The sequence below is a fragment of the Equus caballus genome, chromosome 1 (genome assembly GCF_041296265.1).
Source record: "Equus caballus isolate H_3958 breed thoroughbred chromosome 1, TB-T2T, whole genome shotgun sequence".
Lineage (NCBI taxonomy): Eukaryota > Metazoa > Chordata > Mammalia > Perissodactyla > Equidae > Equus > Equus caballus.
Genome location: NC_091684.1, coordinates 132,977,612 through 132,997,089, shown reverse-complemented (window position 1 = coordinate 132,997,089; position 19,478 = coordinate 132,977,612). Strand labels below are relative to the sequence as shown.

General features: G+C 40.1%; 1 protein-coding gene across 5 annotated transcripts in view; it reads right to left on the bottom strand.

Annotated features, from left to right (window-relative positions):
• The window catches only part of NPTN (neuroplastin), a 65,818-nt gene that overhangs the window by 30,223 nt on the left and 16,117 nt on the right, over positions 1 to 19,478 (bottom strand). For all 5 annotated transcript variants that reach the window (XR_011439463.1, XR_011439458.1, XR_011439462.1 and 2 more), the window contains exon 2: positions 2,074 to 2,421. Coding sequence is in view for 2 of the 5 variants with exons in the window: in XM_023654031.2 (XP_023509799.1) it covers positions 2,074 to 2,421 (348 nt within the window). In the remaining 3 variants the exon portion in view is untranslated. The remainder of the gene's footprint in view (positions 1 to 2,073; positions 2,422 to 19,478) is intronic.

The window sequence follows — 19,478 nt, the reverse complement described above, 5'->3', positions numbered from 1 at the left end:
AGCCTGGCTCTCTAAAAGTTAACTAGGGTTTAACTGACTAACAGGGAAGTCTGGGGAGAGAGTGAACTAGCCAGGGTTTGTTCAACCACATGCAGACACCCCTAAGTTAGGAAGCTTATTTCCAAGTAAACTGGGGGAATGCTACGTACTCTGAGATTGGTAGGTAGGTACCCCAAAACCTCATCTTCTAGCCCCAAGGCATGACATTTTAACTATGAGTCTACTTGAGTCAGGCTCCTGGAAGTACAAGTGCCAAACGCCCAGCCCAGTCCATGCCTACAAATTTCCGCAGACCTTTGTGGCCACTGGGTAATTCTGCTTTTATAAGGAAAGGAGAAGGGGAGAAGGAGGAGGAGGCGTGCAAGGGAAAAAATTGTTAAAAGAAAAATCGCTGGGTTAATGTTCCCCATTTTCACATAGACAAGGTTTTCTTTTCCCCTTTCCAGAAGCAGGTCCTCTGATTCAACAGTGCCAACTGCAGCAGCCTCTCCTCTCTCCCCTCTAAGGCCTCTTTTCTTCATAGGCATCTTCTGAGTTACTATAAAGAACAGACCATTACTTCGCTATTTTCCATATAAGTATATAGATTCAGGGCCCATGTTATAGTACCTTCTGTTATTACCAAATTCCTCATAAATATATTTGACTATTTTTATTTTTACTTACTCTAAATCAATCAGTTCTTTAAGCCAGAACTGGCTATAGGTCTCTTACTGAGTCCTTGAAGAGAAAGTGAAAAACCCAGGATCTTTCTATTAAATAGAGAATGCTCCCTCAATTATAATCAGGTGAGATGTGGGGCTAGCACTCTTCCTGGCCAGGAGCACTGGCTCTGTGGTGGCTTCTCCTTCCTTGTCCTTCCCACCATACTTATAGCAAGACACTTTCAAGGAAGAGAGGTGGCCACAAAGCTCCTGCGTCTGATATCTTACTTGTACCTGCTACAAAGGAAAGGATTCTGAGCCAGCTGCTCAGCTCATCCTTACATCTCAGAGGAACAAGGCTGGAATTTAGTTTCCTCTCTTCTCAACATACAAGAAGAGGCGAGTGTGAATGGCTTCCAAACTATTCCTGGGGTTGCCAGCCTCTAGGGTGAGGAGCACTGTGCCAGCAGTCAGTCATCAGAGTCAAACTGTCTGGTGAACAGGAATCAGATGCAACTCTGACTTCAAAACAGCATAATGAGTTTTAAAAAAATATTTTGCAGCTTAGTATCACCTGGCTCCTAAGAGCAAGACACATGGAGGAAATCTCAGGCTGCTGCTTTAAAGAGAACAGGAGACTAGATGGGTAGGACCCGTGGAGAGTGTACTGCTGCAGTGGAGGGCTGTTGTCAGAGAAGCACATGCCACTGTTTTAGAAAAGAAAAAGCTGGAACTATGGAGATATCCAGGCTTACATGCCACCCAACAACCAAAACACACCATCACACCACACCCATGGCAACATTCCCATCACAGAACAGGATGACACCACGTCACAGCAAGGGAAGAGGCTGGGCAGACACAAACTTAAAACCATAGAGGGGAAGGCAGCTACTCAGAGAGCTTCAAACAGATAAACAGAAGAAATAAAAAGTAGTTAGATTGGGGAGAGAAACAAAAATAGAAAGGCACCAGAGAATAAATCAGCAAAAGGATAGCAGGAAACCTACTACAAAATTAAAGGGGAGGGAAAGAAACAATTCAACACCACCCTGGCTTCACTGCCTGGTTTCGTGAGTTTTAAGTGGTTTTTTGTTTTTTAGCCTCCCCAGTTCTCCCTCCCCACCTCTTCCCAATGCAGATGGATTTTGGACAGTCACGTATTTCCCCAAGTTCTTTGTTCCTGAGGAGAAAGACACAGAGAAGGGTTGGGGGATAAGGGAGGTAGAGAGGACGGCAAAGAAGAAAAAAAAAAGTTGCCACAGATGTTTTCATACACTACAACCAGAAGGGTCGTGGGTCTGAAAAAACAAAGACATGGGGTAGGGTGAGTGGTCATACTGGGGAGGAGGGAAAGGAAGCAGACGGGAAGGGTCATCGGGCCACCTCTAATGACTACAGTACTACTACTGTAGGGTGCTGGACTCACTCTGAAGGACGCTTATGGTGGCCTGGGCTCGAATCCATGTTATGGAGGGGTTTTGCCTCAAGTCATTCCTCTTGGGGTCGTTGCTGGCCCTGCACTCGTAAGTCCCAGAGTCCTCCAAGGTGAGCCGGGTTATTCTCAGCACACTCACGCCGTTTGACCCGTAGGCGGTGTTTACGGTGACACGGCGCTTCCGAGCACCGTCCCACAGCTGTCTGAAAGACTCTGCCCGGTTGACTTCTGCGTACCACCACTGGATCTCTGGCGTGGGGCTCCCGACCACGTCACAGTACAGCTCAAAGGCGTCCCCAGTGAGCTTAGTTTCTGACATGGGCGACTTGACAAACCCAGCTAGAGGGAGGGGGAGCAGGAATGCAGTGACAGGCCATTCAGAAAAAAAAAAGAATCAACAGGTGTTAATAGTAATTTAAAGAAAAGAAAAGAAAAAAGCAAATGAGTTGCAAAGAACAAAAAGGATTCATTTTTAAACTATAAAGAGACAGTAAACAGCATTTCATACAAGCTTTTAGAAGAAGAACCACCCTGGGAAGCTTATGAAGCAAAGGCAGGCCAATTACAAGCTGGGGCAGCCCAGGTGCTGGCCAGGCAGAAGCAAGCCCACTGGAAAGCGTTTTAGCAATGGGCCCAGCTGGTAGAAATGAGAAAGCCTCAGGTCTCGGGGAAGAATCTCTTTCCTTAGAGCACAAACCATTACCTTGTCAAACTCAGGCAAGTGATGAAAAATAACCAGAAGTGGCAGTGGGTTTATATGCCAAGTCAGGATCTCTCTTTTGGATGGAAGAACGCTTTGTTAGAGATGCAGCGTCTTCTGTGGGCCTCAACAAGAATATTAACTGACCTACTGACACCTTCTCTGGGGAGTCAGAGTCCAGATTTCAACTCACGGGGTAGCCAATCTCTCCCTCATGGAGGATTCTATCCTGAGTTCAGGTCAGACTTTCTGCACACCCTATTCTTCCCTGGGCCTAGAGCAAACAAACAGTTGACTGTGATTAGGCAGCCTCTAACTGAACGCAGACCCTTAGGCACAGGAGAACAAGACAGTCTGTACTTTAGAGTGAGAATTATTATGGGGGTCAGCTCAGGAGCGGAACCAACAGTAACAGCAACCTAATTCATTGCCAGTGAACGGAGAGACTATGAAATTCATAATCCCGTAAGTCCATACAACTAGAAAAATCTCCTGAAAAGGGAGTCTTAAAAATAACCAAGGTACTTGATAGGCTCTCTCTATACAACTTAGCTGCCTGGCTCCTAGAGGCCAGCTCAAAAAGAATGAGAAATGTATAATGATGAATTAAATTAAACTCCATGGTGAAAGCCAGGCCTCAACAACATTGCCAGGCACTGCCCAGGAATTAAAGTTGATGCCTACTTCCACTTGTTCATAATTTGCTTGAGGTTACACTTCCATAAGACAAGGTAGCAATGGCGGAAAAGAGTTTAAAAAAAAAAAAAATCCAGGCTTATGTGAAGAACTTGAAGTGGGGCCCATAGGAAACAAAATCACAATGCAAGCATACTCTCTCTCACCCATTTACTGCACCCAAGGTTCATTCAGCACTTCTACCAATTCAGGCAGTGTCCTAAGGTATAAGGGCAAGAAGCTAAAAGACGGTACTGTGAATGGCTGGGCAATTTCTCTTGGGACTAGGCCAGCCCCTTCGCAGTGAGCACAGAGCGGGGCCAGGATCTACCAATATCAGACTGAGAACATTCCAGAGGGAAAGTATGAATTAAATGGAACAGTTTTACTACAGTCCAGATGCAGAGGATGTAATGGGGTTGGCTGAAAATGGAGGCTGCTAAGTGGAAAATTTTCTGTTTATATCCATAGCAGTATTTGCCTTTGGAGATGAAACTCCATCCCATGGACCTCAGAACTCTAAAGGTGGGTACTACACTTACTCAAGTAGAGGTCAAGACCTCCAAATTCAGACTAGACTTTCAATTCATAAAACATTCAGAAACTATGGAGGACAGGAATGCAATAATTAACAGCCTTAGACTAAATGTTCTGCCTTGAAAATGCCAGTCGAAACTAACTCTTCAGATCCAGTGTCAGTTCCTTGTAAGGAACTATCTAACAGAGACCCCAAGAAACCAAAAAGATGTCATTCTCAGATGCCAGGGAAGTTTTAGAATTCTAGAAAGGAGATACCAAGCCCCTGCATGAAGAGCTGAGCTCCCTTGCAGATAGAGTGGTATCCCAAGGAGCCATGCCTTAGTCCCACAAACTGCCACCTGCCCACCTGTCAAAGTCAATGCCAACGAATACAGAGGGAGACGTAAAGGAAGCTGGTTTCATTCATTTTACTACTGGTCCAATCAACAGAGAAAAGTGGTTATCAGTAAATCCCTCAAGAGCAGTAAAGAGTATTACTCTGTTTTTATCATATTCTTGATCATTAAGTGGAAATCACAAATGCTCTTATTCTCACATTCTCTGTGAACTGGCGGAGTTTATGTCCTCTCAAATGCTACAATTATGTACTTGATTATGCTCTAGAAATCTGTTAGTGGATTTGTTTTATATTTTTTCCCTTCTTCTGAATTGCACTTGTAAGCAGGCTTAGATTTAAGCCTGTTTATCAATCTATTGACCACGCTAATGTAAAAGGAATGCCTGCAAGTATGCCCAGAACCACCAAGAACCATCCAATTCCAGTGTATCATCCAATCCATCCAATCTCAAACCCCAATACCACACAATGCAAAGGCAGCTGAGAACCAACAGCCTGAACATAATTCCCACTGCACAGAACCTAGCAAGTCACTCAACGTGAGGCTGCTACCCCTGCACAAGACTGACTTGTATGGAAGAAGGAATGCTGATCTGATTTAGTTTTTCTACCTTCACACAGGAAAATGGGACCAAGTGAAAAATGTTCTTTCAATTAGCAAATTATATGATGTATATTTAAACAAAGTTATCTAAAAACAAGATTAAAAATCCCTTAAAACAGTGACCAGAGTCATCTACCTGTGCTCTCTCTGAAGACTATCATTATTATTTATTATTATTAGACATGGATATCAACAGGTAACATTTTCTAAGTATATGTCACGTGTTAGACAATGCGCTAAGTACTTTCTATATTATGGCATTTGATCCTCACAACAGCCTTATAAGATAGGTGTTATTACAATCCCCTCAAAGATGTGAAAACTAAAGCCCTAAAAAAGTTAAGTACTTTGCCCACAGTCATAAGCTAATAGTGAAAGAATCTAGCCTGGAATACCGGTAGGTCCAAAGACAAAGCATGATCTCCTAACACCTTCCACTACTGCAGTCAATGTGCCTTACTTACTAGGCCAGAAAAGTGTTTTGTATTTAAAAGTTAAAGATATTTTTTGCCACCACCTAAATTTTATTAATTACTTTCTAGCTACAAGAATGCCAGGACCGACCTCTCCATTGGAAAGCACAGCACACTATGATGACTAACTCCTTAAAATTATAACCCTATTAAAGAATGGAGATAGAGGAGCACAGGATCAGAGTTTCTAATGCAACTGTGTGTGTGTGTGTGTGTGTGTGTGTGTGTGTATTGGCGGGGAGGCACGAGGAAAAGAATGAGAAAACAAAAGAGTTCCAAAGCAAGACTTCCCCCTAGTTCTGATGATGTCATCAGCCTGCTCTTGAGAAGGCTGGGTTCATAGAAGAAAGGAGTTTAAAAACATTAGATGCGTTTCTCTGGTGGTGTGGTCAGTGGCCAAATAAATAAAGGGCAGCAACTGAAATTTTTATAATATCTAAGAGTTTACAAAGTGCTTCCACACACATCACATCTCATTTCCTTCCCATAATTTCACAAGGTTCATAGGGCAGGTGCAGAGGCAGGTTCATGACTTGCCCAAGATCACTTAGGCAGCTAATTCTGAGTGGAACTGGGATCAGAACTCAGGTCTTCAGCTCTTAGACTACGGTTCTTTCTAATTAACCATACTGCCTCTACACAAACCAAGTAGGGGATTCTTTGATAGTTGAACTCTCATCAAAAATCATGAAAACAGATCTATTTCTCCTCCTACCAGTAGGAAAAAGGGGAAAAAGAAAAAACCTCTCTATACAGTACTGTGAAATCATAATCAGCAAGGGAAAATTATTAGCAACCATCTACCTCATTATCCATCCAAAATTAGCTCCAATTCAGGAGAAGAGAAGAACGAACTCACAGCAGCAGGAGGCAGGCAGCTCAGAGCCTGACTCACTGCCTGTCTTTCATTACCAAGGGCTTTAAAACAAATATGTGCCCTCAACATGAGATCACACAACTGTCTAAAGTTAGGCCGGCAGAAGCACCTGTTTGATCTCCAGGTCAAAGCTCATCCAACATTTTGGAAAAAGCCTAAATTTCAGAAAAACAATCTCCTGTCCCTTCTCCACCATCATCTCCAACCAATGTAATATGTAACTGAGCTCAGATCTCAGACAGGTTTGAGAAAGTACTACTATCAGTATATTCAGTTCAACAATAATAAAAAGGGGACCTGAACAGTGGTCACTGACTTCGGAAGAGGGAATGACTAGAAGCTGGAGATGGTTGAGGGTGGCAAGCAGAGTATTTAAAAAAAATGGAGACAGTAAAACTGGGAAAAGCATAATGTAAAATTGCATAACTGGGGATGGGGGATGGGAGGCGAAGACGACAGCTGGGGCTAGCAGCCGGAGAAAAGGAGGAGCTCTCTGGCAGGAAAAACTGGATGTGTAGATACGCAGCAGAGGGTGAGAAGAAAAAGGGAACACAGAAGAGCAAGTTGAGCCCAATCCCAAGGAAACTGCTTTTACATTATGTCCTAAGGAAGCAAAAAAGCTAGCCTAGCCCCATACAGGAGGGACCTTCAATAATTTTTACAGCAGAAATTTTCTTTACCTCCAGGGCAATCAACGACAGGTAGTAAGACTAACTTCTCCCTCTCTCTCAGATGACTACAGCCAAGGCCAAGTCTTTAAATCTAGCCTGCTTTTGACACCTTTTATTTTTAATTTTTTTAAACAGCTGTTCCTGTCAAGCCCCTCTCTACTAATAATTCCCTGTGGGTGGCTCATGCTGTTCTCTCCTTCATGCCTCATAATAAAGAGGAAATGAAAGCTAAGGACACAACAGCATTTCTCTCTTCCCCCCCACCTCTCTCTCTCTCACACACACACACATTCTCTCTCGCGTGCACGCTCTCTCTCTCTCTCTCTCATATCATGTAGCTCAAAAAGAAGCAAGACAAAATGATATCTAACTGTGGTTTTAGGCACAGTATTTCAAATCTGTCTAAATGACCCTAAACTGCTAAAAGGCTGTATACCCAGCCTACTATACAGCCTACCTATCCTTACCTTTAATTTAAGAAAGAGATCACTTATCACGGGACCAGCCCGGTGGCACAGTGGTTAAGTTCACGTGCTCCGCTTTGGCGGCCCATGGTACATGGGTTCGGATCCTGGGCACAGACCTACACACGGCTCATCAAGGCATGCTGAGACAGCATCCCACGTACAAAATAGAGGAAGACTGGCACTGAAGTTAGCTCAGCAAAAATCTTCTTCAAGCAAAAAGAGGAAGATTGGCAACAGATGTTAGCTCAAGGCCAATCTTCCTCACCAAAACAAAGAAAGAAACAAACAAACAATTTATCACTATTCCTTGACACTAAAGGCAGATCATAAGTCCATATGCACTCATTCTGTGTATACCCACCAAAGGGAAGGCATGCCTGAGGCCCTGGGAGTAGATGGAAATGGGGTAACCTCATTCTCTGCAGCAGGAAGGAGGTATACGGGTCTGATCTCATCGATTAGTCCAATCTGTAGCTAGAAATGACATTAATTACAAAGCATTTTCCAAATTCAAACCTGTTCCTTTCACAGCTACCTCTATGAGGTAGACCAGACAAAGGCTTGGAAATTAAGATCAGACCCATCACTAGCTTCTAAGCCAGAGCCCACACTTTATTCTGAAATTCTACCATGCAAATGGTTAAAGGAATCTGCTCGGCATATTTCAGCCAGCCTTCTGCCTTGGAGAAAGAGGGAAACCTAGTTCAAAGCAGTCTATGTGGTTTGATTAAAAGCAGCAAACTAAAATCAGATTGCCTGGAGGTGCTGTCACTAACTGTATGACCTTAGGCAAGTGATCTAACCTCTGAGCTTCTCCCTAATCTGTAAAACAGGGCTAATAATAGTGGCAACCTCCTAGGGTTATTGTGAGGATTACATGAAATAACCGTTTAAAACAGTGCCTGGCACACAGTAAGCACTCAGTGTTAGCTATTATTGTGTGTCTCCACAGAAACAATGTGAATAGGCCCTGTGCAGTAGCCTTCAGCACTGCTCCACGACAGGCTGGGAAGCAGACACTTAACATCCAAAATGAGATCTGACTTAGAATCCAACTTCTTTAAGAAACAACAAACAATCAACCTTAACCTTTCTATAGTTTGTTACTAGAGAAGCTTAAGTGGGAAAGAGAAGACTACAAATAGGACTAAGAAAATTATCAACCTTAACCTTTAAAATAAAATGAGAACCATAACGGAAATATTAATTGCAGAAGACAATGAAAAAGAAAGAATTCTTCATTCCTTCCTATCCTTAGAGCAAATCAGACTGGGGAGAGTGACAGGAGCAGTGTGCACCCATGGAATTAGCAAATATTATTACAGTTATAAGTCATTAAATCTGAGATATTATGAACAATGTGGAAAGCCCAAGAGTAATGAAAATTAAAAGAGGCAGTACAAGATTCTCCCTTTTCAAAAAAAGTAAAGAATAAACCTACCAATTACAAATCAAGCTGCTTAGCAATGATATATGGGAAAATACTGGATAGGCCAAACTGAAATTCACAAAATATAAAATAATAGTTACAGGATTTCGGATCATGTCCGATTAGCTTCATTTCAGTCTAAGAAAGAGTGTCAGCTTTTGAGTCAGTACCTCCACTTTAAATTCTCTTAAAACTGAGCAGTTTCTTCAAATGGGAATGATGCCACCTACTTCACAGGGTAATATAGGTGGAAGAGTTCTGTAAACTAAAACTCTACGCAAATGTTAAGTTACTTTAGGACAAATAAAGGATAAGCATGTGATATGACTGATTTTCAACAAGGATTTCTATTCGGTCCTCTTGTCAATTCCCATTGACAGGCTAACCAACCATGATCTATCTACCTAGACCCATGGGTCTAAAGGTCAGTGACCGGGAAAAAAAAGGTTTTAAATATGGTAAAAAGCCATGGGCTTCTCTCTTCCCAGAAAATACACGCAAACAAAATTTTGCATATAATACACGGGTGTCCCAGAGCCCAAGTTAGACATCTGAAGTCTCAACTGTACTGCTATTGGATGAGCGGACAGATAAGGGTCTCTCCTTTAAGCTGAGAGCTCATTTTACAGGGAAATGAACCATGGTTTACAACATCTGGATTGGATTCCTCAACTTCTCCAACCTCAGTCTCCTCATCTGAAAAATGGGGATAATAATTCCTACCTTCTTTATAAGGTAATGGCAAAGTTCACATAAACAATGTATGTAAAATTACTCTGTAACCTGTACACCTACAATTTTAATAATATAAGATGGCCGTTTTACGCAAGCATTCTCTCTGTAACTTAAAGAATGACCTAAACCAGTCCTGGGTGTTCTGCTGAGGTACTCAAAAGCAGTGAGAGAGAAAGCGAGGGGGCTGGGCTCAAAGACTCACCAGTGGGGGAGCGGGGTTGTCCACTGTGCTATTTCTGAATTTTTCAATTTCACAAAAGAAAAAAGCATTGAAAACTAATGACCCAAAGAATTTCAAGGTTTCAAATAGAAAGTGATATTAAATAAGGTGAGGTTGCCAGTGATTAATTTAAAAAATTAGAATAAATTCTGGTTAAAAGTGTCTTATAAAAATAGAACTTGAGGGGCTGGCCCCGTGGCTGAGTGGTTGAGTTCGTGCGCTCCGCTGCAGGCGGCCCAGTGTTTCGTTGGTTCAAATCCTGGGCGCCGACATGGCACTGCTCATCAAACCACGCTGAGGCAGCGTCCCACATGCCACAACTAGAAGGACCCACAACGAAGAATATACAACTATGTACCGGGGGCTTTGGGGAGAAAAAGGAAAAAATAAAATCTTTAAAAAAAAAAAAATCATGTAAATGTTTAAAAAAAAAAAAATAGAACTTGACACCAGATCTAAGAAATAGTAAGGGACTAGAAAATTTTAATAACAAAGAGAACAATCAGGTCAGAACTGACCCCCTCTTGCATTTCTTCACACACATCTAACATGCTCCAGGGGCTCAGCAACCCTCGCCTATGACCCTGAATATCCTCGAATGAGCTCTAACAAATTGAAAGCTCTGCTTGTATGTTATTATCAGAAAATCCTAGCCACTTAGTCTATGCTTTTATAGTCCCCAGGTAAACAGCGTCATTATTATTAAAGACACTCCTGGAAACTAACAACATTTCTTCCTCACCCCAGGAAGCAAACAGGCATTTTAATTTAGTCTTGAGCAGAGAGAGTATTTATACCATCTTATTTTGACCGTGATGTCAAAATGTCCATAACCTTAGTTTTTAAAAAGTAAGGATGTGTCCAAGGGAAAAAATGCAGTAGCCACCAACTGCTGTCAAGCTAGTCTTTTTAGGAAACTTTAGAAAATCTACTTCCTAACTCCACTAACAGTACTCAAGCTGCTGGTACACAAAGGAAAAAAGCTAGTTTGGATAACCATTAAAAACCACCAATGTCTCATCCAAAGGAAACAGACAAATGCATACAAACCAGCCATACCTCAAAGAGCATTCTTAAGGAAAGGTTTAGTTTCCAAACAGTGAAACCCTTACATATTTAAGCAAATGATCATAAAAGCTCTCTTATCCCAAGAGACTGCCAAAAATAGCTATGGGCCAATATACCCAAATGGAACTTTGAAGCCAGAAACAATTTTGGGGGGGGGGGGGAGACAGTTACAGAGCATTTTAAGATTATGCCTCAGCTGACCCTCTGGTTAGGATTTATTAAAGGAAAAATGAAAACAACATGCTAAAAAGGTTGAATACTCCAGTTAAATAAACCATTCTCAAAAGCCATTCTCAAAAGCTAACCTCCACTAATTACTTTTTCTGCGAAATTCACTTGTTTATAGATTCAGTATAACTTTTGATAACAAGCTCACTTTTTGTCCCTGAAAACATACCAACACTCAGGATTTAAACGGTAAAGATAACACAGTTCAGCTCATTCTTTCATCATCACATATCCCATGAGAATGACAATGAACACAAGTAGTCCAAGCCTATATAGTCCGGATATAATCTAGAAGACATTTTAACTGACACATGGTAGGAAGCCCCCTCCCTCACCTCCTTTGAAACAGCCATCCCCAGAAACCAGAGTCAAATACTTTGCATATAGGGACATTCAATCTTTGAAGTACATCCCAGAACACTGGATACTACAGTCCCAGTCTTCCCAGCAGATGAATTATTTCCAAGCTTACAGTGGAAACCACACTGGAAACTTTATTATTAATCAAAGGCAAAACTTTTCTTAGATGGCAGAATCCTAGAGCAGCAATTCTTAAAACTTTATTGTGCATCAGAATCATCTGTTAAGACAGACTCCTGGACCCCATCCCCAGAGATTCCAAATTCCAATAGGTCTGAAGTGGGGCCTGGGAATGTGCATTTCTAACAAGTTCTCAGGTGATCCTGGTGTTGCTGGTCCACAGACCACACTTGGACAACTCACGTCTTAGAGAGTCTGAAACTGTTAAATGTTTCAGCTTTTACAAATTGAAAGAAAATAAGGACATAGGAGCCACACGGATGTTTCTGAAACCATATAAAGACTCCTAGCAGCTAAAACTGTGATTCATAATCAAAAGAGAGAATGCATCAAAAATGGTTGCTAAAAAACTGTCACTCATTATGACTTCATAATACTTTTATCTTGTATTTGTTCAACTTATCAATCCATAAATTGAAAGCATGGTTTCAACTCAATTTACCATTTATTGAGGGCCTATTTACTTAAGATGGCGCACAGGGATAATTAAAATAAACTTTGCTCCTAAAGAGAACTCACCTTTGCAAGACATGAGACAGAAAAATAAAATACAACGTAATTGATAAGGGTCACTTCTACAACAAATGTATAAAAGGCAACAGGAACATATAAGAACTAATTTTGCAGGGAGAGAGGACTGATATATGCATAGAAAGCTTATGCACAGGGGCCAGCCCCATGGCCAAGTGGTTAAGTTGGTGCACTCCGCTTCGGAGGCCCAGGATTTCGCCGCTTTGGATCCTCAGCACAGACATGGCCCTGCTCATCAAGCCATGCTAAAGGTGGCGTCCCACATAGCACAACCAGAAGGACCTACAACTAGAATATGCAACTAGGTACTGGGGGACTTTGGAGGGAAGAAGAGATAAAAAAACAAGATTGGCAACAGATGTTAGCTCAGGTGCCAATCTTTAAGAAAAAAAAAGCAAGCAAGCCTATGCATAAAATCTGAGCCTAGCTTTGTCAGTTTCGAGGAGAGGGGAGATGTTCTTGCTCTAGCCAAGAGGAAACAAGTTATGAGCACAGTGTTGAGAAGTGGCAGGCATGAGTAGTTCTACATAAAGCTGAAAAATTTCAACATTTGTTCAATGCTTTTATATTGCCAAGCACCTGTTAAGTGTTCATGCTACTCAGAAAAATAAGACTGTCTTATATAGCCTCAAGACCTCACAATTTAGGGAGAATGACAAGCATCCTGCAGGCTAAGCAGCTTGAGCTTCTTTCTACAGAACAAATGAGGTGACTGATCTGATTGGTGGCAGTATGAAGGATGGATCAGAAAAAAAGAAGTTAGGAAACTCCTTCAATAATCTAAATGAAAAATAAGTCTGTACTAATTAAGGGTAGCTGTAGGAATGGTGAGAAGGTGATGGATGTGAGAAATGTTTATGAGATAGAATCAACTGAAATTGTTGACGAGGGAGTGGAGAGTGATACTGTAAACAGAATAATGGAAGACAGGCTGAGAGTTGGTTTTGAAGGCACATATAGGATAGGCTATGCTGGTGAGATGTTCGGACGTAGTTAAAAATAATAGATCTGGTATTCAGAAGAGGTGGAGGCTGGAAATATGCACTTGGGAATTACCAGGTCAGGTAGAAGTTGAAGCCATAGGAGGAGATGAGATCACTCCGGGAGGATGAAAAAGGAACTGAGAATGGATCTTTCTACATCATTACACTTTTTCCAAATGATTCACCACTGAATGCAATGCACTTTTACTAGGCTAAAATACATCAAAATAGGAACTCCCTTCTTATATCTGCACAACACTTTTACTAAGGGTAAATAACTTATTATTATGCTTCAGAAGATTTTTAAAAGAAGAAGAGTCTTCTCATGTTTTTGCTGTCAATGACTCGGATACAAGGCCTAGTATCCATGCCAGAGACACCCAAAGCAGCCTTAGGCTTTACTTGAGTATGTAATGCTATTAGCCTTTATTTACAAAAAACCCTTAACCTTTCATAAAAACAGCACTCATTTGGTTCCAAAGATTATCTTGAGAAACGCTTTTTCTTGGGAAAAAGCTAACACTTAATCCCAACCAAATTTTCTCAACTTTGAAAAAGGAAAATGTATGGAATCTTGTCTAAAGACCAAAGCTAAATTAACTCTCACCCTGCGCTCTGCAGGAGTACCAAAAAAACAAAGCCAATGTGCCACAGACCAAGTGATTCTAGCGAAAAAAACACCAACAGGAAAGTAGCTCCTATTTCATACTGTGATAAAAATTCATGAAGTACCGCAATGTTTATGTTCTTTTTCCTACCCTCTGGTCTTCTCCAATATTTCTGTAAAGATTAAGCAGATAGGATTTGGAAAAATAAGGATAGTAACACACAGACAAGTGACCAAGAGGTTCTCCACTTCAACAATGACATGGAATGGGAAATTTCCTTCCCCCCTAGGCCCAATGGTCTCTTAATTTAAAAAACTGAGGATATTCAATAGAACTATGCTGAGTCTTATTTTGAACTTTTAAAAATGAATTATGAAATGGAACAAATTTGACTCCTTTTCCTATGGACCATATTGACAACGTGTTGAAATTGCAAACTGTTCCACTGACATGATCATGGCAAAATTATATATATGGTGAGATTAAGCAACAGAGTCCAAGGAATACTTATTACACACTGTTCATGGCGATCTCTATTTCTCCTCAAATTCTCAACAATTTATATAATTATAGTTCATTCCAAGAATTTCACTTGCATACCCAAAAGGGGCAATAATAACATGAAGAAAGTTTTACATTTAAACAGGAGGAGAAAAAAAGGAAGCCACAGGGCAACTTATTCTTAAAGCAATAAGCAATTTCTCCCCACCCCCTCTGTTAAATGACATTTAACATATATTCAATCTGCTGTTAGAAGAATTAGGATCCTACTTGTGGAATTTAGTTAGCCTATCTAGAAACAAACGATCAAGAACACTTTCTTAAAATTAAATATAAAATTAAATATTGTTCCAGACAATGAAATATTATTCAGTGCTAAAAAAGAAATGAGCTATCAAGCCATGAAAAGACATGAAGGAACCTTAAATGCATGTTACTAACTGAAAAAGCCAATCTGAAATGGTTACAGACTGAACAATTCCAACTATATGACATTCTGGAAAAAGAAAAACTACGGAGATAGTCCCTGGCAACCACTGATCTTTTTACTAAGGGGGAGGGAAGGACCAGGTGGAACACTAAGGATTTTTAGGGCAGTGAAACTATTCTCTATGATATGATAATGGCGGACACATGGCATTATACATTTGTCAAAACCCACAGAACATACAATGCCAAGAATGAACTCTAATGTAAACTATGCACTTTGGGTGATAATGATGTGTCAGTGTAGGCTCACCATCTGTAATAAACACACCACTCAAGTAGGGATAGTGTTAGTGGAGGAGACTGTATGCATGGATGAGGGCAGGGCATATATGGGAACTCTCTGTACTTTCTGCCTAATTTTGCTGTGAACATGAAACTGCTCTAAAAAAATTAAGTCTATTAAAAAAGTAAGTAGGGGCTGGCCCCGTGGCCGAGTGGTTAAGTTCGCGCGCTCCACTGCAGGTGGCCCAGTGTTTCGTTGGTTCGAATCCTGGGCGCGGACATGGCACTGCTCATCAAACCACGCTGAGGCAGCGTCCCACATGCCACAACTAGAAGGACCCACAACAAAGAATATACAACTATGTACTGGGGGGCTTTGGGGAGAAAAAGGAAAAATAAAATCTTTAAAAAAAAAAAAAAAAAAAAAAAAAAGTAAGTAAACTAACTGAAAAACACTTATAATCATGTACTGAGATTTATTTGCCCCGGGACTGAGTGTATCTGACTGCAGACAAATTTTTTTAAATGATACATAAATGTAAAACTATCTTTGAGCAATGAGAATTCAGTTTTGCCCAGACAAGCTAAGTAATGTCCACCTATCTTGTGTTTTCTGACACAAGCACAGAAAACACAGGGCTCTTTTCTAGCCTGGAAATCATCTCAAATCTTGAGATCATCCAGATTTCCATTAGGCTATCTTTATTAATGCCCTCCTAACTCCACTAAACAGAAATCTCCCAGCTTAGGGAAAAGAATCTTACCCAATATAGGAGGAAATTTCATAAGCCTCATCACATTAAGTATCCAAGAGCAGATATTACACTTATGGGTAACGTAACCACATAATTTATCAACTAAACCAGGACACTTTTAAGAGTGAAAGGATGCCATGAATAATTTTGACAATGCAACACGTACAAACAGAGTTATAGTACCCCCCCACACACACACTCATGGGGAACCAGGAGGTTGTACTGTGTGAGATCAAGCAAATAGAGTGGAGCTATCTCAGAATCCTCCAGGTCAATTAACTTCCAATTCTAAATATAGTATATTTGTGATTTACAAACTTTTCCCAAGAACTTTGAGTGATAATTTCCCAAGAACCCCTTTGATTGTTAAATACCTATGTCTCAGATTTAAATGTATGTAGCTAGTCCTACAATGCACCTCCAAATTCCTGGAATTTTTTTTTTCTCTGTCAAAACTGGTAAATCCTCAACTCTATTCTCCTGCATTCCATCTCATCTGGTAGCTATACCACCCTTGGCTCAGATAATTTCCCATTAACCAGAGTCTCTTGCCTCACTATGAAGTATGCAGTATATAATCAAGCCCTACTGCCTTGATTTCAAACACAGTATACAAAGATCAACGAACCCTCATGTTTGAAAAGGACAGCTCTCTACTTAGCAGTCTGAGTGTACTGTCATATCTAGTAAAATTATAAACCCTGGTACAAAATAGGCCGAGACTGTAAGTTAGCTCTCACTCTCTAGAATGTATTATCAGGTACTCTGTGATAGTGTTTCAGAACTGAACACCAAACTGCAAGAGAATAAAATGCTAGACATAGCAACTTAAACTGTGACTTGAAAAAAAGTATATTAATGTATAGAAATTGTTCCATTTAATAACATGTTATAACATATATAACATATATGTTAAAATATGAAGCCTCAGTTCCCTTGTGTATACAATCAGAAGACTGGAATAGATGATTTCTAAGGTCCTTTCAGCTCTAATATTCTGTAAATCTACATACGATAAATGGTCAATTAATTGAAATGCAGTATTCTATGAATCCATGAAGATGCATAAGGCAATACTGTGTTTGTGAAAGAGTATATTTAAATAGACTGTTAATTATATGGAAACCAGGATCTGTCTCTAATTTTGTATCCCCACAACACCTTGCTGCACATTTATACTCAATAATATTTGTTAAAAGAATGGTGAGAAATATAATTCTCATTAATCAAGGATTAAGCATAAAACCCTTTCATTAAATTTCAACCCATTAACCCTTAAAATGTACTAGTATAATCACTAGTATGTATTATTAATAAACAGTTTAATAAATGAAACCATCTTCCTTAGGTGAGTGGAATTTTTAATAATATCAGAGCCATCTTTCTGAGTATCAACAAAATCATAAATTCTAGGAGACTAGACTATGATATATTTGAATTTACCACAGATGCCCTATAAGTTACTTTATTATAAAAAGAAAAAAATCTAATCCCTAATCAGTTTTTCTTGCTATGCATCCAGTAATCCTAACAAGCAAGGGAATAAAACTTGAGCGTAATACAGATTTTTGATTTGAGATTTTACTTTATAGTTAGAATGCAAGTTTCCCATTCTTTTCCACACGAGGTAATGATGCAGCCCATCACCAATTCTAAAACAGAAGGAAGTTCAGACTTCCTGTAAACCTCCTAGAATCAAAAACAAACAGCCTAGAAATCTCTTTCTTTGAAAAGATAACTTTAAGAAAACCATCTGGGCCGGCTCCGTGGCCGAGTGGTTAAGTTCGCGCGCTCCCCTGCGGCAGCCCAGGGTTCAGATCCTGGGCGCAGACATGGCACCGCTCGTCAGGCCACGTTGAGGCGGCGTCCCACATCCCACAACTAGAAGGACCTGCAACTAAGATATACAACTGTGTACAGGGGGGATTTGGGGAGATAAAGCAGGAAAAAAAAAGGAAAAAAGAAAACCATCTGTGAGAGAAGGGGCAGAGACTAGGACATTTTCTAACTATTCTTTAAAAAAAAAAGATTCCAAAAAGATTACTGAACACATAACTGAATGTCTCTGAAAGCAAATTCATTATAATAGCAGCTAACTTCATCGATCATTTATATATGTCAGGTACAGTGCAAAGTATATTATATAATTTAGTTTACTACATAAAAAGAGTCTACCCCTTAAGATTGTTACTGCCATTCTACAGATGTGCAGAGGCAGAATGCACATCCTGGTAGTTATAATTCCAGAGCTGAAAACACTACACTATACTGCCTCACTGATAGCAATGCTTTGTTTACTATGGACAATTAGAAATAAATATCCTGTATACATTATTTAATCCAAAAACATTTTATCTTAGAATGACTGTCACACAGCGTGTTCTACTTCTTTCTCATCCATGTTACCAGTTCAGGCCTTTACACATCCGTCCTCAATTATCTAAGTTACCTATATGGCAATTCTATTTGGGCTTATAAGTTTAAAAAGTATTTGGCACCACTAACTGTGACCTATTGTTTTAAGCTGGTGTTCCTATAAACTGGAACTTAGTAGTAGATCTCCAGTTCTTACTGGCAGATCTCCACGGTGGTTGCTAAAACCACACACCCCCGAAGATTTTCTTCCCATGAGAAGATGAAAACTAACCGCCCTTTTGATCCTTTTCCAAGCAGGGACTTAAGCACACCTCTGCACTCTCCTATGACAGGCATGCTCTTAGGTTTCAAAACTCAGGGCAGGTGATAATTAGCCCTTCCTCACAAAGACGCTGACAAACCTTGCAATAAAAATTATTTTACCAAGTCTGTTTTGCATAGGACAATTATCTTTGTGCTATTTTATAGATTCTGCCTTAAAGGGATCATCTCTTCTTTTGGTCTTATTTCTACCACAGACACTCATATTAGTATAAATATTTGAATCTTCAACTTTGCAAAGTATCCGGAGGACCTCTTCCATGCAGCTGTCAGGGCTGATCAAGCAGATCACGAACCAAAGTTAAGAAACATCCTTGTGCAAAAGCTTCAAAAGTAGGTCTACAATGGGGTCACTCATTTCATTAATTTTAAAACTTGGCTCCTCAGACCCTAAGAATTCTCTGGAACAACTAGAGGACTCCCTCTCCCCAAACACCTCTTCTTTTATCTAAATTAACAACTGAGATTCTACTTAATTTTTAAATAAAAAAAGAAAATAACTCTCTGTGGCTAAAGGTTGAAAACTCCTAAATCTAATTTTGCCCCAATTTAACACTCAGATACACCAAGGTCCCAAGAGGGTATAATTTAGTTGTAGAACCCTTACCAGAATCCAAATATTTTGAATCTTGTTCACTAACATTCTACCCACTAAAATCTCCCTCCTTGACTCCTCAGCAAATCCCAAAATTCAGTCAACAATCCAATCTATTCCCTTCTCCTTTCACAATTACATCTTATGTGTACCCTCCTCATCTAGTTTCAGGTCTTCATTAACTCATAACGCCACAATGAGGCAGAGCTCCGCCTCCACCAAGAGGTGGAGGGTCACAACAAACAGAACAGTGCTTATTCCTGGTGAGCGGGAATCAAGGGATAAGAGGAGGAACTTTAATATTTTATTTTAAACACCTAGGTATTATTTGAAATTATCAAGTAAGCAAGTCCTTTCATAATTTTTTAAAATCCAGTAACTTACCCATTTTTTCAAAAACTTAAATAAAATAATTGTATGTCAAAATGTTGGCTAACCACTATCTAAGCCA